Source organism: Chelonia mydas, chromosome 1 (genome assembly GCF_015237465.2).
Source record: "Chelonia mydas isolate rCheMyd1 chromosome 1, rCheMyd1.pri.v2, whole genome shotgun sequence".
Taxonomy (NCBI): domain Eukaryota; kingdom Metazoa; phylum Chordata; order Testudines; family Cheloniidae; genus Chelonia; species Chelonia mydas.
Genome location: NC_057849.1, coordinates 195,061,016 through 195,085,707, shown reverse-complemented (window position 1 = coordinate 195,085,707; position 24,692 = coordinate 195,061,016). Strand labels below are relative to the sequence as shown.

Here is a 24,692-nt window from a genome sequence, read left to right as displayed (position 1 = left end):
TTAAGACTAAAACACATTTTAATTGAATTATTGTTATAAACAGAAATGTTATTTTTAAAAATAGCTGCTGTTTAATACTTGGGGGGCATGAAGAAACTTTGTCAATGTCACTTTTCACAGCAGACGTAGCACCTGATTGCCAGCCTTACTTCTGTGCTGCTGCCGGTGGCAGCACTGCCTTTGGAGCCTGGCAGCAGCAGCATAAAACTGCAGAAGTAAGGGCGGCAATACCATACCATGCCACCCTTACTTCTGCCTAATGTTTGACCTTTGCACTGGGAGGCATGGTTGGCGGAGGGGCTAAAGCAAATTTTGGGGTGGCTCTAGCCCCCACAAGTCCCTTCCCCAGCACCACCCCGCCTGTGCGTCTGACTGTTAAATTATAAATTACTCTTTTTGCTGATATCAGTGTTCTGATTGGTCTGCAGTTTAATGCAGCTCTTCAGCTGCTGAACAATCAAACCCTCTAATGTTGTCTCAGTCCCATCCTTTTAGTCGCAAGACAACAAACCTGCACACATGATACTACAATCCCCAGAGCCCAATTTTCTTAAAGTGGTGATAATATAAATATGTATTTTGTTTAGGAACAATGATCACTGCATTATACATTTACAATACATTATGAAGTAAATACTTTGTGATGTAAATACATTGCAATGGAAAGGCATGTGTAATTTTCTAAAACGCTAGATCAGCACTTGTTCAATTTTGGCAGCTTTCTTGGCATGGATATATTATTAGAATGGAAGACCAATGAATTCTGAAGCATGTATACCAAGGAATGCCCCTACACTGCTAATGATCACTTAGGTGTGAAAAGTTTTGGTGGTGCAATAAGATTGCCAGTGATGATGGACAAACTGAACATCTAGCCAGAGCACCTTAAAGACCTAGCCACAGATTGACCCAGGCGGTTCTTAATTTGTAACGAGGCTGTCCCTTTGAGATTTGCCATGGCCCATGATGCTTTAAGTTTAAGGGATGAGGAGTCAGGATGCCTGGGTTCTATTCCTGCCTCTGCTACTGACTTATTGTGTGATTTTGGGCAAATGCCTTCGCTGTTCTATGCCTCATCTGAGCCCGAAGGCCAAATGCAGAGGTAACGTATATTAGATTCTTTATGCTCATGTAGATACCCCCTCCCTCCTTCCCCCACACACTTAAAGTTACATATACCAATGTCTACAGGAGTCTAAATTAGTGTAATGGAATCTAAGTTACATATCACCTCTGAATTTGGTCTGGTGAGCATGAAGAGGGGCAGGGAGAAAAGAATAGCAGAGAAGGTGAGAGGGTACACAGTGGGTCAAAGGAATAGGAGGGAAGCGGTTGTGGCAGATGGGGAGGTGGAAAGAAAAGATACCTGTCCAGAAAGAAAGTGAAAAGGGGGATGGCTGATTGAAGAAATATGGGAAGAGAATTGGAAAGTGATAGAGGAGAGAAGGGAAGGTGGGAAAGAGAAGGGAGAGAAGAAAGGAATGTTAGAGACTAACAAATTTATTAGAGCATAAGCTTTCATCGGCTACAGCCCACTTCATTGGATGCATAGAATGGAACATAAAGTAATATATATATATATAATCAGATAAGTTGGAAGTTACCATACAAACTGTGAGAGGCTAATTAGTTAAGATGAGCTATTATCAGCAGGAGAAAAAAACTTTTGTAGTGATAATCAAGATGGCCCATTTAGACAGTTGACAAGAAGGTGTGAGGATACTTAACATGCGGAAATAGATTCAATATGTGTAATGACCCAGCCACTCCCAGTCTCTATTCAAACCCAAATTAATGGTATCTAGTTTGCATATCAATTCAAGCTCAGCAGTTTCTCGCTGGAGTCTGTTTTTGAAGCTTTTCTGTTGCAAAATTGCCACCCTTAAATCTTTTAGAGTGGCCAGAGAGGTTGAAGTGTTCTCCTACCGGTTTTTGAATGTTATGATTCCTGATGTCAGATTTGTGTCCATTTATTCTTTTGCGTAGAGACTGTCCGGTTTGGCCAGTGTACATGGCAGAGGGGCATTGCTGGCACACGATGGCATATATCACATTGGTAGATGTGCAGGTGAACGATCCCCGGATGGCATGGCTAATGTGATTAGGTCCTATAATGGTGTCACTTGAATAAATATGTGGACAGAGTTGGCATTAGGCTTTCTTGCAAGGACAGGTTCCTGGGTTAGTGTTTTTGGTGTGTGGTTGCTGGTGAGTATTTGCTTCAGGTTGTAGCCCACGAAAGCTTATGCTCTAATAAATTTGTTAGTCTCTAAAGTGCCACAAGTACTCCTCGTTCTTTTTGCTGATACAGACTAACACGGCTACTACTCTGAAAAAAGAAAGGAATGGAGGAAGGACGGAGTGGAAAACAGGATGGGAAGGGGATGGAAAGAGATGGATGGAGGGGGTGGAAAAAGAAGGATGTGGAAAGGAGGGTGGATGGAAAAAATGTGAAAGGGAAATGGATAGTGGAGATTAGGAGGAGGAGAGATATGGAAAGGGGGATAGAAGGAGAAGGTTAGGAGGAGCGATGTGAAAGTGGACATAGAGGGACTAGGCTACACAGAGGAGGAAGGGGGAAGGAGGAAAGCGGGGATAGAGGGAGGAAGAGGGATGTGTGGAAGGGGCATAGAGGGAGGAGGGGAGAAGGGATGGAGGAAGGCGGTAGGGAGGAGGAAAGGGGGATGGAGGGAGGAAGTTAGGAGGAGGGATGTATGGAAGGAGGATGGAGGGAGGAGAAAAGGGGGATGAAGGCAGGAGGCATGTGAGGGAAGAGGAAACGGGGCTGGAGGGAGGGATGTGAGGGAGGAGGAGGGATGGGTGGAAGGGGGATGGAGGGAGGAGGGTCGGGCAGTTGCTCCGGGCCTCTCTTTTGGCGGCGGCTGTGGGGGGTCCGGGGCGCTGTAACCCGAAACCTCCCGCCCCTGAGCGCAGCGGAGGCGGCGGGGGAAGGAGGAAGCGGCTCGGCTGGGCCCAGCCCGACGGTGAGTGTGTCCCACAGCCCCACACCAAGGGGGGAGCGCTCCGGTTTGTTCACTGGAGCTTATGGCAGCTGCGGGGCGGGGGGGGTCCTGTGCCTCCTTTGCGGGGCTCTCCCGGCCCCGGGTGGGGTCTCGCTGCCCCCTGCCCCTGCGGCCTCCCCGGCCCCACCCCTCCCCGGGACTCTCCCTCCCGCGCCAGCCTTTGTGTGGGGAGGAGGGACAAGCCCGTGGCGGGAGGGAGGCTGGATTTCAGGGCAGAGGAGCAGCCGAACGCTTTGCATCTCCGCTTGCAGGGGCGGGGGGGCCCCAGCCAGCGGCTGCAGAGGCTGAGGGCGGGGGCGTCTCCTGCTTCTCGCGAGCCCTGCGAGCTGCCCAGTCCCCGATCCGGGCCGCTGGGCCCGCGACAGGCGCTGCGATTTCCGCTGCCCCGATGTCTCAGTGCGGAGCTGGGGCGGGAGCGGGGCTCGCTGCAGCAGGCTCGGGCCACGCGGGACCTGCCCGCGCCGGGGCTGAGCTTGTGTCTCACTGCGACGCCGGGGGATTGGAGCAGCCGGCGAAGGAGAGGAAAGAAGTGTTATTCCGATGGGACGATGGGCCTGTGCAAGGAGGCTCACAGCTGCTCTGCCACCGCATGCCATTCTTCCCGGGTGATCGGCCTGCAGCGGCTCAGAGCTCCCCTGCTTCCCAGTTCCCCTCTGCTCCCGGCGCCCGCGCTCAGACCTACCCTGCAGGGTTACCTCAGCAGCTGCCCTGCGTTCCCACCTGGGCTCCACTCCCCTGCCCTGCAGCATTACACAAGTTCCCATCTCCCCTTTGCTCCATAGACTCATAGGACTGGAAGAGACCTCCAGAAGTCATCTAGTCCAGTCCCCTGCACTCAAGGCAGGACTAAGGATCTAGACCCTCCCTGGTAGGTGTTTGTCTAACCTCCTCTTAAAAATCTCCAATGATGGAGATTCCACAACCTCCCTAGGCAATTTATTCCAGCGCTTAACCACCCTGACAGTTAGGAAGTTTTTCCTGATGTCCAACCTAAACCTCCCTTGCTGCAATTTAAGCCCATTGCTTCTTGTCCTAGTCTCAGAAGTTAAGAAGAACAATTTGTCTCCCTCCTCCTTCCAACAACCTTTTATGTACTTGAAAACTGTTATCATGTCCTCTCTTCTCCAGACTAAACAAATCCAATTTTTTTTCAAACTTCCCTCATAGGTCATGTTTTCTAGATCTTTAATCATTTTTGTTTCTCTTCTCTGGATTCTTTCCAATTTGTCCACATCCTTCTTGAAATGTGGTGCCCAGAACTGGACACAATACTCCAGTTGAGGCCTAATCTGCTCGGAGTAGAGCGGAAGAATTACTTCTCGGGTCTTGCTTACAACACTCTTGCTAATACATCCCAGAATGATGTTCGCTTTTTTTGTAACAGCGTTACGCTCTTGACTCATATTTAGCTTGTGGTCCACAATGATGCCCCAGATCCCTTTCCGCAATACTCCTTCCTAGGCAGTTGTTTCCTATTTTGTGCAACTGATTATTCCTTCCTAAATGGAGTACTTTGCATTTGTCCTTATTGAATTACATCCTATTTACTTCAGACCGTTTCTCCAGTTTGTCCAGATCATTTTGAATGTTAATCCTATCCTCCAAAGCACTTGTGACCCCTCCCACCTTGGTATCGTCTGCAAACTTTATAAGTGTACTCTCTATGCCATTATCTAAATCATTGATGAAGATATTGAACAGAACCGAACCCAGAACTGATCCCTGCGGGACCCCACTCGTTATGTCCCTCCAGTATGACTGTGATAACTACTCACTGATAACTACTCTCTCGGAATGGTTTTCCAACCAGTTTTGCACCCACCTTATCATAGTTCCATCTAGGTTGCGTTTCTGTAGTTTGTTTATGAGAAGAAGCCCCATCAGAAGCCGCAGCCTGAAGCATAGAAGAATTCCTCTCCCCGTGCTCCCTCACCCCCAGCCCCTTGCTTCAGTAGCAATAGTGTTCCCTTGGGATTTTCTTCCCAGTCCATGCTCTGGCTACATAGGGGTGGAATAAGAGAAAATGCATTATCTGCAGGACCCTGCCTTGATGTTTTGCCCTTACCTGCATGCAACTCTGTGCCTGCTCAGTGGGACCTTGTCTACATTCGAGAAATTAGGGTGATAACCAGCATTTGGAGCCTCCCCTGCAGTACACCTGTAACAGGCAGACCTTGCATCTGCACACACAGCTGCTACCTGTGGTGCACAGGCATTTGCTCAACACTTTGTTGATTGTGCTTGCTCTGCCACACCTAACCACCTTGTCAACCCCCACCTCCCAAGCCAGTTGCCGTCAGTGCAGTGCCTGTGTGGATAGCAAGTGATGGCATATTAGCTCTAACAGTGCGAATAGTCCTCCTGCTACTGTCCCACAGTGCATCAGTTACTGCTTAGATAACTGGTCTCATGTTTCTGTTCTCTGTTGGTTGAGGGTCAAAGGAGGGATGCTTTTTTGCCTTTTGGATGTTTTAAAATTTGCAGGGAAGATTTGTACATGTACCACACAGAGGGCATGTGCCCAGGAATACGACTGCCAGTGGAATGGTGAGCACCGAGTGTTCCAAGTGGATTGATTTAAACTAATTGATGGATCCTATCATGATGTTTAAAAAGCTTTTAAAAAATTAAAATTCTTCTGCATGTTTAATTTGTTAGTTAAATGTTCTTGTTACATTGAAAAGGATGGTTATTTTATTTCTCTGGGGTAGTTCAGAACCAAGCAATATAGGGTGTATATTTTTAAAAACAGTTTAGGGTTTTGTGGCATTTAAAACTAGTGAAAATGGATTTTTGTTAGGTTTTAAACATCCTCTTACAGTGCTAGCAACTCAACCATTGCAGCATTGTGCTAGTGCTTGAGCACCTGAAAGTGAAAATGACAATAAACAATAATTGTTGTATGCGTGTAGTTATAGCTGTGTTGGTCGCAGAATATTAGAGAAACAAGGTGGGTTGTGTGTCTCGAAAGCTTGTCTCTCTCACCATCAGAAGTTGGTCCAATAAAAGATGTTACCTCACCCACCTTGTCTTTGTAATAAACAAAAAAGAAAGGATAAAATCGTTGTTTGTGGCAGATGAGTGCTCTGCACAGCTGAAGAGGGAATATGCAAAGGTGACTTTAATCTACCATTGGACTTCTCAAATCCTGGAGTTGTTCTTCATCATTCCAGCACTCTGGCATAAATTCATGCTGCCTGAGGGCTGTTCTGATTTGTGCCAGCTGCCAAAAGCACAAAGGGACCCTTACAGCAGCTAGGGTTGCTGAGATGCCATGACACTCCTGCTCAAGCCACATCCATGTCTCTGTGCCACCTAGGATGACCAGATGTCCCGATTTTCGGGACAGTCCTGATTTTTTGGGTCTTTTTCTTATATAGGCTCCTATTGCCCCCCCCCCCCCACCTCCTGTCCTGATTTTTCACATATGCTGTCTGGTCACCTAGTGCCACATGAGGCTCCTCCTACATAGGAGAGATCCTTCCTGAGTAGCCAGGGAAGCTGGCTTTTGGCTGCTTTATACCCATAGAGTTGTAGCCATAAGCAGCCAGGATCTTATGCAAAATGTTCATGGTCTATGCCAAATGAAATGCAAACCATAAACAATCAGCTTCACTGGTAGTGAAAAGTAAATGCGATTTTTTTAAAAATTATTTTAATGTCAGTAAATTAAGGTTTTCTTAGGAACACATGGAAGGAAATTTGTTTGGAAAAATATGATTTTTAGGCTGGCAGCACCCCTTTAAACTCTAACTACCTCAGAGATGTAGGACACTTTGTGGATATTTGTGCCCAGCTGGGAAGGGTGGATGGCCGGAGTCCCAGCCAAGGCATCCCTTCCGAGTCACCAGTCCCCAAGAAATGCTAACACCAAGTTTGCATGAATTTGAAGCCAATCTTTTTTGACATTCCCTTTTTATTTTTTCAATTCTTGGTCTGGATTTTGGGATTCAGTATGTGTGTGGCTTCACTGACACAGCAGTGAGAGGGCTGCACATTAGGTTCATCCAATTCCCTTTCCAGGGCTGTGGAAAGAGAAAAATCTGCTCCGATACTGGGAGCACCAATGCTCATGCCAGGGGGAAGGTGATTAAGCAGGAGTGACACTTTTGAGGCCAGAGGGTGGTGTCAGCAGCCTCGTGAGGCAGCCGGCTGTGGAACTGCCACTAATCAGGCACCCAGAGGAGTTGGTACAGGCCCACTGGAATTCCTCTGCTGGAGACATTAAGGGGAGGTCACAGTGGCTCTCAGGGGAACCAGGAGCAATATTTCTGGGGCCTGAGTGGGAGATGGTGTTGGTCAGCTGAAAGAAGTGATAAAGCCTTAGGTCAAGGGCTCTCAAACATTTTTATACCGTAGATGAAATCTTAATAAAGGAATTGCCTCTTGGACACATTTCCCATTGACAGTCACACAGAGGACCACCTCCCCCGGCTCACTGGCAATACAAAAACGTTCCTGTGGCAATCACAGTCATTGCAAAAGTGATATTAAGAGAATCTTTTGCTGTATTTTTAATGTGATTTAGCAGCTGCAAATGAGGAAGAGCCTGTGTCATGTGACTAGCAGCTCTCTGTGGAACACAAGCAAGTGCTCCACAGACCAGAATAAAATACCACAAACTGTAACGTGTATAAAGAGAGATCAACAAAGACCATTTATAACTCCATTATTGTTTCTTTTCATAAAAGCTTTTTGGTATAGATGACTGGGAGTTAGAACTCATGGGTAGGGCTAGTCAAAAGTTTGACATAATGGCCCCCTTCCTCTCCTGGAAAATATTAAATGAAATGTTTTAAAAATTTCCCCCCTATTTTCCAATCAGCCTCGTTCTTGGGTTCTGTGCTTGGTTCTGCCATTGACTTGTGTGTGACCTCGGGAAAGTCAAGTCCTTACTCTGGGCCTCAGTTTCCCCATCTAAAATGGTTATGTGCCTCCTATGGGTGTTGTGAAGCTTGATTAATGTTGGGTAAAGGACCTTGGGATCCTGGAAGAAAAGATATTGTAGACATGGAAAATACAATATTGTTTGGGTGAATGTTTTCATGTGTTTTTCTTCTCCTTGTTCCAGCTGCCCAGCATGTACTGTCTGCTCTGTCAATGTGTGCTCTGACAATGAGCATCAACTCCTCCTTCAGCAATGGGAAGGGCCTGAGAAACCTCACAGCACAGGAAGACGGGGCAGTCAGAGTCACCGAGTCGATTGCTATTATCGTCATTGCTATTTTCATCTGCTTGGGCAACTTGGTGATTGTCGTCACCCTCTATCGGAAGTCTTACCTCCTTACGCTGAGCAACAAGTTTGTGTTCAGTCTGACACTGTCCAACTTCCTTCTGTCTGTCCTGGTGCTTCCTTTTGTCGTCACCAGCTCCATCAGGCGGGAATGGATCTTTGGAGTAGTTTGGTGCAACTTTTCTGCCCTGCTTTATATGCTGATCAGCTCGGCCAGCATGCTAACTCTTGGTCTCATTGCTATAGATCGGTAAGCTCCTCTTTTTGTTATGAATAGCAGTGATTAATTCCAAACTGGGCACAAACAAACAATATGTGGTTTAATACATCTAAATGTAAATGCATACATCTAGGAACAAAGAATCTAGGCCATACTTATAGAATGGGGGACTTGATCCTGTGAAGCAGTGCCTTTGAAAAAGATTGGGAGTTGTGATGCAAAATCTGCTGAATGTGAGCTCCCAGGGCAATGCTGTGGCCAGAAGGGCTAATATAATCCTTCAATGCATACATGGGAGTCTCAAGTAGGAGTAGAGAGGTTGTTTTACCTCGGTATTTGGCACTGGTGTGACCGCTGTGGAATACTGTGTCCAGTTCTGGTGCCCACAATTCACGAAGGTTGTTGATAAATTGGAGAGGGTTCAGAGAAGAGCACAAGAATAATTAAAGGATTAGAAAACATGATCAAAGAGCTCAATCTGTTTGGTTTAACAAAGAGAAGGTTAAGGGGTGATTTGATTACAGTCTATAAGGATCTACCTGGGGAACATGTATTTAATAATGGGCTCTTCAATCTAGCAGAGAAAGGTATAACATGATCCAATGACTGAAAGTTGAAGCTAGACAAATTCAGGCTGGAAATAAAGTGTAAAATTTGAACGGTGAGAGTAATTAACCATCGGAACAACTTACCAAGGGTTGTGGTGGATTCTCCATCACTGACTATTTTTAAATCAAGACTGCCCGTTTTTTCTAAAAGATCTGCTCTAGGAATTCATTTCGTGAAGTTCTAGAGGGGGACGGATTAGACGAACACAGGCCTTCTGGCCTTGGAATCTATAAATCTATCAATATAAAAAGTTTGGTAAGAGACTGTGAAGGTTCCATGGGTAAAGCAATGAAAAGTCAGAGTTAAGGTTGCATGAACAAAATTACATACTGTTTTTCAAACAATACAATATAACATGGGTTCTCAACCTGGAAGTCATGATCTCCCTCCCTTTCTTTTATGCTAGATGGATGGTGCGGGGTTCCAGACCTTTTTTCTGTTGTAACATGGGGTATGGTATGGAAAAGGTTGGAAACCACTGCAATTATAGTGATTAATAATACCTAGCTCTTGTGTAGCACTTTTCATCAGAAGATCTCAAAGCACAGGAGGGAGTCAAAAGAGCTCAGTATCATTATTCCCATTTTATCGATTGGGAAACTGATGCACAGAGAGGTGAAGTGACATACCCAAGGTTATCTAGTAGGCCAGTGGCAGAGCTAAACCTCGGTCCCCTCAGTCTCTGTCTAGTGCACTATCCGGCAGGCAACACTGCCTCCCAATATAATACATTTTCCCTGCAATTACATGTAAAATCATGAAATAGAAAGGTAGAAAATAATTAAATTAATATTTCAAGATGCTGCACATGCAAGATTGTTAAAATCAATTGATACTATAATAACATAGCAATTGATGCTATAATAACATAGCATATAATAACATAGCTGTATGTAATCATGTGTAATTGTAAACCTCATTACAATAATGCATTCACACCAGGATTAATTCTTTCTGAAGCATCTGGTATTGACCGCTGTCGGAAGACAGGATACTGGGCTAGATGGACCATTGGTCTGACCCAGTATCGCCATTCTCATGTTTTTATGATCAGTAGGCAGAATTAAGGCTGCATATGCTGCTTGATCTTGGGCACTTCTTGACTTTTGAGCTCTTGTCCGCAAATAATTTTTTGAAATATGATTTTTTTTAAGTGTCCCTCTAACCCCATTTGAGGTTTGGGGAGCAGAAATGGGGAAGTCATTCCCTGGACTCCAGTGGGAGTTGAATCTTAATCAGTAAACCTAGTTCTTTGCTTACTGTACTTTTCTATGATGCTACTGATGTCTCCTTTTGTGTTTCCCAGGTACTATGCTGTCTTGTATCCAATGGTGTATCCAATGAAGATTACAGGAAACAGAGCAGTTGTAGCCCTTGTGTACGTGTGGCTACACTCCCTCATTGGCTGTCTTCCTCCTCTCTTTGGCTGGTCTTCCTTGGAGTTCGATCAATTCAAATGGATGTGTGTGGCTGCGTGGCATAAGGAGGCAGGCTACACAGCCTTTTGGCAGATCTGGTGTGCTTTGCTGCCCTTCCTGGTTATGATGATCTGCTACGGATTCATATTTCGCGTGGCTAGGATTAAAGCGCGCAAGATTCACTGCGGTAGCGTGGTCATTGTAGAGGAGGACGCTCAGAGGAATGGGAGAAAGAACTCTAGCACCTCCACCTCCTCTTCGGGCAGTCGAAGGAATGCTTTCCAAGGGGTTGTCTACTCAGCCAATCAGTGCAAAGCTTTCATAACCATCTTGGTTGTCATTGGTGCTTTTGTGATCACATGGGGGCCCTACATGGTAGTAATTACGTCAGAAGCACTTTGGGGGAAAAATAGCATTTCTCCTGCTCTGGAGACATTAGCAACATGGTTATCTTTTTCAAGTGCCATTTGCCATCCACTGATTTATGGACTCTGGAACAAAACAGTGCGCAAAGAACTATTAGGAATGTGTTTTGGGGACCGGTATTACCGGGAGTCATTTGTTCAGCGTCATAGGACAGCCAGATTATTCAGCATTTCCAATAGGATCACAGGTAACAAACACTCTTCCCTTGAGGCTGATACTTAATATCTGCATTCATATGGCATCTTCCAAGGGCTGTACAAATACTAACTAGTGATGTATTTGAGGGAGCTCTCAAGGGACCGTTTTTCAAATTACATCTCCCATCTGAAGGAAAGTTGTGATGAGTTCCCTGCCTTTGATGGGAATTCACCTCCCTTTCTTGATGCAGCTAAATTCTCCCTGGCAGAGAAGATTTAACCCTTGGGCTAATAAAAATAATTTCCTTTCTCCCCTGCTGAGACTCCTCTACACACACACATACGCACACACTATTTCAAATTATCCAAATCTGAGCATTCTTATACTATGAATATACTCAGTGGGTCTGATTCTCTACTCCATTGCCTGGTTTTGGGGTGGTGTAACTCTGTTGACTTTAGTGGAGTTACTGGTGTAAAACCAGTGTCACAGAATGGAGAATCACGCCCAGTATATTTTTCAGGAGCAAAGTATAAATGTTTCCAGTTTAATATAAAAATGTTTTCCAAGTGGTATTGCCGTTCTCCTTGCTAAGGTTGTCATTTTAGCTAAAGCTGTAACAATAGCTATAGTTAACATTGTTTCAAACTTCCCATTCTAAGACCATGTATTCAGTTGATTATAACATCCCAGACTTTTACCTATTGGGCTAAACTTTTCCAGGCCTGGTCTATCCCTGAGGTCAAAATATTTGGGAAAGTTAAAATGATGGTCTGTTTTTGAGAATGAGAGAGGGGGGAAAAACACCACCACCTGCTGTATGAAAAGTCAATGCAAGCAGTGTATGAAATTGACCAACCATGCAGGGGAAACTGACTAGATGCAAAGTGCTGTCAGATGCAAGAAGTGAACAAACGGAAACGTATAAAGAAAATATTTTTTCTCTAATATCATTACCATAATCTTAGGTGTTCCTTGTAACAATATCAGGTAAAAAATTTACAGACAGAAGTGGAAGTTTTAAGTTAACGATAGCCCCTTTAAAAATCTACTTCTTCCACAAGGCTCACAAGCAGTAAGTTTATAATTTAAAAAACCCACAAAAATTGAGATCTCCATCTCTAGATATCCCAGTCCATCACATCCTTTTTCTGGTCTGCCTTTTAGATTGTAAACTATATGGGACAGGGACTGTTTTTATTTTTGTATGGTGTATAGCACCAAGTCAAGTGTTGGTGGTAAATAATAATATACTCTATTCCTAGCCAGCGTTGTTTTGTATAAAAATCTCAGAGAAAATCCTTCAGATTCCTAGGACCACTCTCTAATTCCAAGTGCTTCTTAGTGTTAAAAGTATTCTATGTTCTGGGAGGCCTGCTAGACCAATCTGTATCTTTGCTGGCAAGCAGTTATGTTTGCCTTGGTATAGCAAGGTAGGAAAATATGCTTTTGATACACAGATTTTATTACTCTCTGCAAGTGTAAAATTTGTATTCAGCTTAGAAAAAGGCAGAACATTCCCTCTCGTCATAATGAGCCTGATCCAAAGCCCTTCAAAATCAATGGGAATCTTTCCTTTAATTTCAATGGGCTTTGGACCAGGCCTAATAAGAGTTTATGGATGTTAGACACCAGCTTTTAAATTCTCCAGCTGGGGCAAGCCCATCACCTCCTTCTCATCTTCAATAACGCTCCACTCCTTAGGACTAAGTGTCCTGATATATGTCAACTACATACAGGGGTTAAAAAATCTGTGTGTCTCACCAGTGACAATTTTTTCTAATGACTTAAAAAAATCTGAGTGCTTGTTTGTTTAAATTAAGTTTCTAGTCCTTCTGGTTGTGAAGAAAACCTTGTAAATGTAATTAAACCATTCCAGTACAATAGTGTCTTCTTCAGTCTGCAGACGGGCACCACCAGTAACTCTGCTGCTGCTCAGAGCTTTGCCACATTGTAGCACTTTGAAATTAGTAAGATTCTGATCATTTTCAGGATTGCTAGTTCAGCACTCTTTGAAATTTTCACTTTCATGGTACTGCTTGGGAGGGCTAAATGTAGAGGCAGTCTCTGGAATTATCAGTGGGGAAAGAGGACGCAAAACATGGAAGGAAGATGAGGGCATTGAAAACCTGCATCCCCATTGCAGAAGCCAGGTCGCTCTCAGAGACAGGCTCTGGAAGGAGTGGAAGCATAGCTGAGGAAGAAAAGACAGAAAGCTTCTTTCTCCTTCCAGCTGCAAAAGTCGGCTGGGCAGCTTCCAATTTATCAGACCCCTACTTGCCAGAGGCTGATAGAAAAGGTGGAGCCCCTGAGCGGGACCCTAAGACTGTGCCTTAGTAAGAATCCCAGTGTTTTCCCCCTTTCTAGCATCTGAGGGTTGCAAAGAAGCTGGAAACTAGCTCATTAGCTGATCCTCACTAGTCATCATCCCATCAATACACTTGTCTTTTATAGCTACTTCTAGCTACTAGATTTAATCCTTTGGCTAGAGGGTGTCTGATAAGTTTTTCTAGCCCTGAGTGCATATATTTATATATATAATCAGCTCTCCTGATAAACTGCACATACTTGCAAATTGTTGTGGGGAGGTAGACAGAAGAAAGAAGACAGTGGAAAGAATCCAGGAGCATGTGGCAGCTGGTGACGTGATATTGCAAGATGGGAAATCCAGGTAGTTTGGCAGCTGGGTCTCTGGAGGGTGGTTTTTGTTGTCTTGTCACAGGAAAAATGGGGAGAAGGGAAAGTTGGGGAAGCTGGGGGGTAGAATCAGGCACTCAGATGTGGGGGTTATTTGAAGATGTTATCATTAGAGTAGATCTACAATACAGAGCACAACTCAGTGATGATTAAACTGTTTTGCAGATCTGGGACTATCTCCCCATCTCACAGCTCTCATGGCAGGTGGGCGGCCTTTAGGACACAGCAGCAGCACAGGGGACACTGGTTTCAGCTGCTCTCAGGATTCAGGTAACTCTATTGTTTTCCTTCCTCAGACAGAAAGATTTTACTTGCAGCTTACTTGCAGAATTCTGTGGACAGTCTGTATTTATGTACAGATATCTTTTGGTAGGTGAACAATAACATTAAGCATCTCCTATGGCAGTGGTTTTCAACGTGTGGTCCGCAGACCCCTGGGGGTCCACAAACCATGTCAAAGATTTCCAAAGGGGTCCGCAATGCCATTTGACATTTTTTAGGGGTTTGCAAATGAAAAAAGGTTGAAAACCACTGTCCTATGGTACCCTGAGCAGACCCGCCTTAGCTTCTCCTCTGTATTTTTGATCTTGTGCTATCTACTATGAAAATACTGTCCAGCCTTGGAGAATATTTTCTTTCCCTAGTGAATATTTCCTAGGAGCAAGATAATCTGTTTGTCCCATTCCTTTATTCTCCTTCCCCCTTCAGTGATCTTCCCGGCCCCCCAGGGAGCTAAGCAGCAAACTGCTGGGGAAATAGGTCTCTTCACTTCCTGCTTACAGGAGATTTCATTTGGCCACTCTATGCTAAAGCCTCTCTTATAGAACGGAAGCTTCCCATCTTTGTCATGGATCTCTCGAGCAGTAGCCTGGAAAAGGGCATGGTGATCTGCCAGTAATTTTCCAGCGGTGGTAATAGGGAGGCTTTGGTTTTAACTACCAACAGAGGAAAGTTTTCCAAAACTTCCTTCTGCAATCTATTTTAAAGAGTATTTCTGCTCTACAAACACCAGAGAGCACTCTTCTGACAGCTGCAGCTCTGCATTGCTCTCTGCCTGCCTCTGACTGGGAGAGTGGGAGAAGGAGGCTGGCAAGGTGGGATTTTTCATGAAGACAACACTACTCCGCTAATTCTGTAGGTGAATTGCTGGCTTAAGTGCAGCTATAGGTGATAAAGGGTAATGGAAAACTCTTCTCTTTATAGCAGCCTGTGTTATCATCCTTGAAGAAAGGCACTAAGAGGCCTCCACTGCTGACCAAAACAAAGATATAAGTTGTTAGGAGCCCCAGTGTTTAGGGAATTTGAATTGGGAAATATCCCACTTCACTGAACATCCTGAATGACAGAAGACAGGCTTTTCAGACAGTACAAGCCAAAGGAACTGTATACAGAGAAAAGATCAAGGGATGCCCATTACAGATCAAGTATTTAATGAGGCAGATAATATAGGATCAGCCCGTATCCAGTCAAAACACTATCTTAGCATCACTTATAGACAGGGATCCACTTCTGGGGAAGAATTACAGGCCAATTTCCTTACTCAATGTAGTTTTTAAAATATATGCTAAAATATTGTCTCAAGGACTGGAGTGTCCTCTTCCTAATTCTACCCATCCATTGCAGGCTGGCTGGGTTTCTAAGGAGTAGGGCTTTGATCTTGCACCATTGACGTCAATACCCCCAGATGATCCACAGAACATTAAAAATATCCCACTCATTTAATATGGTCTATGAGGAAGGTAGCTCACTCTCTCATTACTAAGTATTGGAGAAGGCATTTGACGGGATGGAATAGAAATATTTATATATCACAGTTCAATTCTGGACCATCCTTCATTTAAAAAAAATAGGTTTGCTAAATAAATCATTGGTAAAGGTCAGTGTCTTGTCTCATGGAATTCATCATGGATGTGTGTTGTCACCTTTACTATAAATTGGTCCTGGACCCTCTGGCTATTGTGATAAGAATAAATCCAGGAATCAAATGAACTCATGTGGGTGAAGAGGGCACAAAGCCCTAGTTTGCAGAGGGTGTAATCGGACTGATGAATCATTTGGGACAAGCTACAAAGCATTGAATGGCTGTTGTAGGAAGCTTTCGATCCATCATCAGAGTACAAAAGTATCTGGGCCAAAAGTAAAGCGTCACAAGCATTCAGGGAAGCACATGCTGTGCCTTTCAGCAGCAGGGGTAAGAAGCACTGACACAGCATGCTCCCCTAGTGCTCCCTGAGGCGGCCTGTCTGCTTCTATGCTAGGGAGGCAGAATGCCTCTTTGACTGTCACAGGGTATGTCTACACTGCAATTAAAAATCCGTGGCTGGCCCAGGCCAACAGACTGTGGCTCGTGGGGCTTGGGCTAAGGGGCTCTTTAATTGCAGGGTGGAGATTTGGGCTCCAGCCCGGGCTCAAGACTCCTGCGAGGTGGGACGGTCCCAGAGCTCAGGCTGCAGCTCAAGCCCAAATGTCTATACCGCAGTTACACAGCCTTCAGACCGAGCTCCGTGATCCTGAGTCAGCTGGCACAGGTCAGCCCTGGATGTCTAATTGCGGTGTAGACATACTCTTAGTGTCCGTACTCAGCCACAACTGCACTGGAGTGAGGAGACAGGCCACAATTTGGCCCTTCATGTGATAGCATGGCAGAGACATTGAGTTTAGTGTTCTGCAAACAATGGCAGGTAAACTTTATTTTGTACCAAAATAATATGGAGGAAACGCAGGTAGATGAAATAATGTTCATGAGATCAATACCCATAAAGTCGTAGAATGACTCAGCAGAAAAAAAAACAGGATCAGTCAGCCAAGTGTTCTCCTTAAGGAATAATGTTTGTGACAAGAAAACAAAATGAGTTAACAAAGGCAAAATAGACTGATCAGAACATTCCCCAGCTTGGCTTGCCATCCATTCTGAATATGGAATCTGATCTTCCTATAGGCATCCCCCACTGTCTGTCTCCCAAGTAGCCAGTTTGTAAGGGCTTGTCCACACTTGAAAATTAATTCAGGTAGAGTGTGAATGTAAAAGGCAATAGCTATTCCAGAAGAACTCCATGCGTGGACAGGTGCCTATTTAGCTTGATCCACTTTTGAAGAATAAGTGTGCCCATCTATGGCGTTATTCAGAAATAGTTATTTTGGAGTAGCTGTGGTTGAATAATGCCATCTGGAGACAATCCTTCTCTTGCTCAGGAGAAGCAGGGAGTTGTCCTCAGATTAACCTCTGATTAAGATCAGGTAGTAACTTGGCCCTGTCCCTGTCTGAAAGCCCATCACAGTTGAATTCAGAATGATAATGCATCAGCACATTTTAGGCAATTTTTGAAGAGAGGCGCTCAAGGCTATAAATTCAAAAGTTCATTTCCTCTGATAAATTTTAGGTTTGTCTTCTCAGGGGTCGTTATTATTTCCAACATTTTCTGCATTTCAGGGACAGATGTGATGCTGCTTGAGGATTATAGTTCAGATGGAGCTCATCACCCGCATTGCGTTTATCCCTATCGACGGAGGAGTTCGGTGACATTCGAAGACGAAGTGGAGCAAATCAAAGGTGTGTTTAGGGGGGATACTGTAATGCTGCTCACCTGGGATGACCCCACTGCACCTCCATGATGGCTGCCGAGCATAGCTGTCCCCTTCTTAAACCTTAGAACACAGAGGACAAGTATCACTCCTGGGCTCTTCATCCTTCCCCTTCTAATAGGTGCTCTGATTCCTCCCTTCTGCTGATTCCTCCACAACCTTCTTGAGAGGCCTCAACTTCTGCTCACCCCATCCTTTACTGCTGGGTCCCTCATTTTTGCCACTGCTGCCTGCTCTGACTTCCCATTAGTTACCTCATCGACCCCTGTGGACACGCTGTCCCGTGCCATCTGAGCTGCTTCTCCCTGCTGTTTTCCATCCTGATGCTGCCAGTTGGTAGGTGGGTGGAAGCGGGGGAAGTGCACGTTTTCTGGAACCAGGGAGGTGAGGCTGGACTCACTTGCAGGGTACATTTTACAACTGTCTTTCTGCCATCCATCCACTTCCTTTTAAGATCTGCTCTTTCTTTTCTTCTTCATCAGGTGGGCATGACGTGAAATCCCTGACAGATGTGTGGTTTGACATAACGGTATCTGCTCTTGCACCACACTATATCAAACCAATCCAGGGGACAAGAGAGCGCTCTTCAGAACTGTATGAAATTCTTACGGGAATACTAGGAAGCTTGGGGTGTACCAGCCGTTATACCAATAAAATAAAAACCAGCAGGATCTTATTAAAGGGGAAAAGGCAAAATGCCACATTTATTGTGAATACAAAAAGAATCATAGTAAGCAGTTGGTTATAGCTATAACATTCCATTCAATTTCATATTTCTTCACACATTCATTCACACACACACAGAGGTTCTGCAAGGTTGTTATCATAGTTACCAGCCTTAGAGTTGCTCATGCCAAGCCACTGGCCAGGTGGCCTGGACATGAGGAGGGAGCAGGGCCTTGTCAGATGCTCATCTGATGCTCCTGGAAGTTGGTTTGCAGAATCAGACCCCCAAAGTTCTCACTTTCTAGAGTCCATTTTTATAGGAATTACTTCCTATGCCAGTCTATGGGAATTGCTTCATCATGCTGTTGCTGAATCAATCAGCAGATAGCACATTCCTGATGGCTCCGTGCTGCCAGATGTTATCTTGTTCTTTGGTTCTCCCATCCTTGAGGCTGTTGGGTAGATTCCAGTCTGCCCTCCGGGGGTCCTCTGGTTATTTCCACTTGACGCCTTCTTCAGCCGATGGACACTGGATTCTTAGGCTGGCACCTCCCTGATCATTCAGTTATTATCCACACCAAGCATCCATCCATATACATCCTCTATCTCTATTTTAATCACAATTGTTAACAAAGCAAGATGAATACAACAAAAGGGCGGGGAGTCTCCGGGTGCTGTTTCTGTTGTTACGGAGTATTGCTTTGAGTCTCTCTCTGTGTGAGTAGTTGTTGTTACAAAGAATTGCTTTGAGAACAGACTCTGTCTTAGAATGTACTAACACAATTAGCAGCTTGCAAGTTTCACGCACAGAGGGAGAGAAACAGTACCAAAAACCAAGAGACCTCTTAATTAGTAATAGCCTGGAATTTAAACTATGGGGAATCAAACTCATTTGTGATTTTAATACAGAACTTCTTAAATATGATCCAACACAGCAAGCCAAAGTGGTGCATAACATATTTCTGCTAGAGCCTGTGTTGTCTTTGTTAATTAAGACCAAAGGCCTACACAAGGAGTACAGCATGTCAAACATGGGCCTGGATTCTCTGCAGAGCTAAGGCCACTTTTGTGCTGCATAAGCCTTCAACCGCCTGGAGATAGTCGGTGGAGAATTTCCCCTGTGCTGGAGAACTCATCGTTTGCAGAAAGCTTGTAAAGACAGCCAGCTCTGCCACCCCTTATGCTCTCAGAATAAAGGGATGGAGAGGATGTCGGGGTAGAATAGAGATGGGGAGGAGGCATGGCGGAATGGAACAGAGGTACAACCCATCCTCCATTGGTGTAAGGTCCTTGAATGACCTTACCCCAGTGATGACCTTACCCCACGCTTCCACTGTGAAGCACTAGCATGCTCTGGGCCCAGGCATTCACACACACACACCACACACACACAAACACATGCAGCGCTATGACAAAGCCATTCGAGTTAATAGATAATAGCAGTTTCCAGTTCAAAATATGAGTAGCCCTCGATCTGGGGGTACACTATTTTGTATTCGGGGATAGTCATTGACCTGGATAGACGAGCTTAATAACAGGCCTTCCTTCTGTTAAATAGTTCCAGTCTAGATCAAGGATCAGAAATGGGGCTTCCCTGCATGGGCCTCATTCATGCAGGGACAACAGCCTTTCCTGGGGTTTTATCCATTTGCATTGTCTACTCCCCATTGGATTTTTTCCCCTCTCTTCCCCACAATGACTCCACCACCTTGATGTTTTTCTGCCGTCCCACTTTGATGTTTTTCTGCCGTCCCGTCTTGTCTCTCCTGTCCGTTACCTGTGTTCGTTTAAAGAATTTAAAGGGAAAGAATGTATTTATCTCCATTTATGCTGTTTGTTTGCTCCTTGCATTTGTCTCAGCTGGGACAGGGAAACTAGACAAATCAGTTTCATTTTTTTTCCTAGTTAGGCTCACATGTTGGTTCTCAATACTAGCAACATGTTGCTGGGACTGGCTTTAGAACACTGCAGGGTTAATTTAATTTGAGCAGATCCTCTTGAATTTGGGCTAATAACTAGGAGGCCAATTGCAAGTGATTGAATTTACTAAACCATAAGTGAATGAGGACAGTATAAAAACAACTACAATGCATTACACAATGTACTTGTTATTACCTTTGATTTTATAATTAGCATTAATATTTGAGACTCTACAGTACACACATACGGTAGTATATTTAGCCAAAAATAATGGAGTCTTATTAATATGAGAGCTTTTCTGAAGCATCTCCTGAAAATCATCTTAGCAAAATTCTACTCACACGCTCACTCTAGAGTGAATTGGTTTGACGTTTTATTTAACAATTATCATTACTTTTCCACTATTCGCCTCATAATGATACAGGGTAGCCAAGTAGCTTTTGTGTGTTGCCTCACAGACATTTATAGCAATTCTGCAAGGCTGTCTAAATGGATTCCTGAGGTGTAGGGGGAGGCTACCAGTTTTTTGTGCAGATCAGTGAAGTGTAGAACAGGGAGGTTCTGCTATATATACAAAGTTTGGTGTTCACCAAGTTTAAAACATACCATGAGCTATGTGACTTCTTGTGTTGTCCTCCTTTTTATGTAAACAAAATGTGAAATTTTGGTCTAAACGAAATTGAGAATTCCCTTGTGTACAAAACTAATGGTTAGAGTAGAAGGGGCTGGGAACTGGGACTCAAGAGTTTTATTCCTGGCTCCGTCACTTATTTCTTTCCCACGATCATGTAATTCCCATAAGGCCTAATTCTGTGCCAGATGTAATAAGTGGAAGTTTTGCACTTTGGCAGGATCAGGCCAATAACCTTTTCTGTGCGTAGGTCCCAATCCAGCAAATTATTTAGCATGTAGTCCCATGTAAACACATGGGTAATCCATCTGACATCAGGTTAAGCATGTGCTTAAATGCTTTGCTTCATCAGTCCTTAGTTTTCCCATCTGTAATTTGGGGATAATTTCCCTAACTGACATGATGATATTGTGAAGATTAGTGTTCATAGTGTGCTTTGAGATCCTTAGACAAAAGATGCTGTGGAAGCATAAAGTACTATTAGTAGCAATAGTAATCATTTGTAGAAGACATGATCACACATTTGCAGTCCTGAAGACAATATTTGCCCTCAGATGTTTGCACAGCCATGGTATGTTATTGTTAAGTGTTCTGTCTTAATTTCTTTTTTCTTTAGAAGCTGCAAAGAATTCTGTTCTCCATGTAAAAGCTGAAGTCCATAAATCTCTGGACAGTTATGCATCCAGTTTAGCCAAAGCTATTGAAGCTGATGTGAAAATCAGCTTGTTTGGAGAAGATGCTTTACCAGGATCTTTGTTTCCTTCGCGCACTGTACCAGGCGGCAATGTGGGTGCACGGCGTGGTGGCAGAGCCCAAGCTGGCCAAAGACTTCAGCTGCAAAGCATCGATGAAGGGAATATTTGACAAGAGCACTGAACTAGAAGAAACCACTAAGTATGATCCAGTATAGTAATAATTATTTTAAAAGAAGCAGGGTATTCAGAATGGCTTAACTTCAGTGTTTTAGTCAAGAACACTTGAAAATACCTGAATACTTGTCTTTAAATACATACATCTACATTTTAGAACAGTATTTACTTACTGTTCAGGGTACTGTACATGTGTTTGTGTAATGTTTTTATCCATTATACAGCACATAAAAACATAGGATTTGCCTTACTTGTCCAAACCACTGGTCCATCAGATCAAGTATCCTTCAGTGACCAGTTCCTGATATTTCATAGGAAAGCAAAACAAACAAACAAAAACCATGCAGCATTATACATGGTGTTGTAGAGATTTTATCCTGACCCATGGGGCTATCAATGTAATCCCTAAAAGAGGAAATTTGATGGCTCTACTGACTGGGAACTTTATACACAGTGTTATTTTGGACCATGGATTTAACTAAAGCACAAAATCTGAGCCTAGTTTTCAGATTTCCAGGATCCCTTTTATCCAAATTACTGTCCTGTTCACCTTTGATGGTGGATTGTATTTTTGACTGTGCAACCATGGGAATGCTAAATATGAGGCCATATTACACATTGCTTTTGTTCCACTGGACAAATGTTTTACTACAGAGAGCAGATACATCATTCTCACATATATAATGGGTAGAGGCAGCCAAGCACTGGAAAGATGGCAGAAATAGTTTTAGAAGATGGACAGATTTTGTTTTGGGGATTTTTAGTTCTCAGTGAGAATTACAATTTGCTTTCCTTGTTTTGTTTTTACTTAGAGGCATTGTACAGCCACTGAGATTAAACAAGGATGAGATAGAATATAAATACTGTATTGCCACTTAATATTGACGTTATACTGGATTCATCCTTTATATACAGAAAAGTTTTGTGAGTTGGATTTTTATGAGGGAGTATATCTTTTTGTGTTGTTTAAGCAATAGCTACCTCACTACAAGTATTTCTTGGAGTTTAACTCATTAAATCTTAAAATAACAATATTTAGCACTTATATAGCACTTTTCATATTCCAAGCGCTGTACAAACATGAATTAATCTTTACAGCCCCCTAGACCCAAGAGGCAGGTAGGTGGGTAAGCAGTTAATTCCCATTTTTGCTGAAGCATTAAAGCAGGGGTTCTCAGACTTTTGTACTGGTGACCCCTTTCACACAGCAAGCCTCTGAGTGCAATCCCCCATTGTATGTTAAAAACATTTTTTAATGTATTTAACACCATTATAAATGCTGGAGGCAAAGCGGGGCTTGGGGTGCAGGCTGACAGCTCGCGACCCCCCATGTAATAACCTTATGACCCCCTGAGGGATCCCAACCCCCAGTTTGAGAACCCCTGCATTAAAGTGAAGGGCCAAGTTTGCCAGAAGTGCTCACTCATTTTTTGTGACTCAGTTTTTGAGTGTCCACGTGGTAGCTGCAGGTGCTCAAAACCTCTGAAAATCAGGGACAAGGCATCTCAGTTTGGGCACTTAAAACCTGAAAATTAGAGAGCTCTTGTGACAATTTGGCTGTGTATGACTTACCCAAGGCCATAGACAGAATATCAGAAGGTAAGATCTCTGGATTTCATGAAACTCAATCCCATTCTTAAGCCAGTAGATCACACCTTTCTCTGGCCCCAGTTCAACAAAGCATTCAAGCACATGCATAAATCCATCCCTATTCAGCAATGCACTTAAGCTCATGCCTAACTTAGGTACTTGCTTATGTCCCATTGAAGTCAATGGGATTTAAGTGTATGCTTGAAATTAAGCATGTGATTTGCAGAATAAAGATGGACCGTTGAATTGAGACCTCTACAATCCACTAAATGGGGTGTTTTGCATAGTTACAAAATATTCGGGAATGAAATAGTTAATAACAATGGATTGTGAGGAGCTGATGACCTGAAAAGTAGCCCACTGACCCCAGTCACTCATTCATTTTACTTTATTTAATTTTTCAATGTATAAAATGTATCTTTTGACAGCTCTGGGCACATGTTCAAGAATCTATAATCCCATCAATTTCCAGGAAATGCCCTGCACCGAGGTCATTATTGCCATTGTGAGATGAATATGCAGGGAGAAAGCTAGGTCACTGGATTTCTTTTCACAGGTGATGCTGTTTTAATTGCTGTCTGTATGAACACGCACATGGTATAATAGCCCATCAGATTGTTAGAAACAATTTCTTAATGTTCCATTTATTTTATAACCCTTGCAAAACAAGTTGACCAAAAATGCCATTGAAGGGAAAGAGAACAAGGAGCCTGAATTAAAGGGGCAACCATAGGATAGTTTGGATGGATTGGGTTCACTCTTATTCACCATTAGGTTGCGTTGAAGTAATTGTCAAGATTCTGGCCCAAAGGCATAAGCATAGGGGGGAAAACCCCCAAGGCGCATATGAAAGCACAAAATAGTTAGCATTACATAAAGAGCACCTTACGCACCAAGACACTGACCCAAATTCAGCCCCCTGTGAAGATCTGAGGAGTTGCACCTGCTTACACCAGGGTTGAATTTGTCTCACTATGTTAATTTCACTAACATATTATTAATGATATATTTACTAAATAATTTATTTACTAAACAAAACAAAACACATCTTATACCTTCCCTGTAATGCTGTTGTTGTTATCAGTGTTTTCTAGTTTGAGGTGTTAGAGAAATAACTAATTAAGAAACACACACATTTTACAAAATTGTATACAGAGTACAAGGAAATGCATTGTGAAAGTGAGTGGTTTAGTTTCATTCTTCAACCTGAGTGACATGCCCCTTCTTTAATTCTTTAATTTTTGATAATCAAAGGTGTTACTAATTACATAGCAGAGGAATTTTTTTTTAATCTCAACGGTGTGCCATTAAAGAAAGTCATAGTTCAAGACTAAAACAAAAGCATGGAACATATTGCAACCATGTCCTTAGTCCTTCAGTATTAGTTGTCATATTCCATCTTTTTCTGGCAATCAGAGTTAACTAATGTTGTGATTTAACCTTAGGGTTGAATAACTGCGTGCAGATGTGATTTAACCTTCGGGTTGAATACTGCGTGCAGATATGGTTGCTTCATCTCAAAAAAGATACATTGGACTTGGAAAAGGTTCAGAAAAGGGCAACAAAACTATTAGGGGTATGGAACGGCTGCCGTATGAGGAGAGATTAATAAGACTGGGACTTTTCAGCTTGGAAAAGAGATGACTAAGGGGGGATATGATAGAGGTCTA

The 24,692-nt window shown here is 43.5% G+C and overlaps 1 protein-coding gene across 3 annotated transcripts; it reads left to right on the top strand.

The window, feature by feature from the left end:
* Positions 1-953: 953 nt before the first annotated feature.
* On the top strand, positions 954-24,532 carry GPR161 (G protein-coupled receptor 161). 3 transcript variants are annotated; one of them, XM_043538614.1, is made up of 6 exons: positions 954-1,102; positions 8,095-8,506; positions 10,392-11,116; positions 13,930-14,034; positions 17,195-17,314; positions 21,180-24,532. In XM_043538614.1, exons 1-6 carry the CDS (start codon positions 985-987, stop codon positions 21,425-21,427), a joined length of 1,728 nt encoding a protein of 575 aa, XP_043394549.1. In that variant the 5' UTR covers positions 954-984; the 3' UTR covers positions 21,428-24,532. The 3 variants fall into 3 exon arrangements, with proteins under 3 accessions (XP_043394549.1, XP_037764509.1, XP_007061684.2); XM_037908581.2 differs by lacking the exon at positions 954-1,102 and adding an exon at positions 2,808-2,984; XM_007061622.4 differs by lacking the exon at positions 954-1,102 and adding an exon at positions 5,023-5,570.
* The last annotated feature ends 160 nt before the right edge of the window (positions 24,533-24,692 follow it).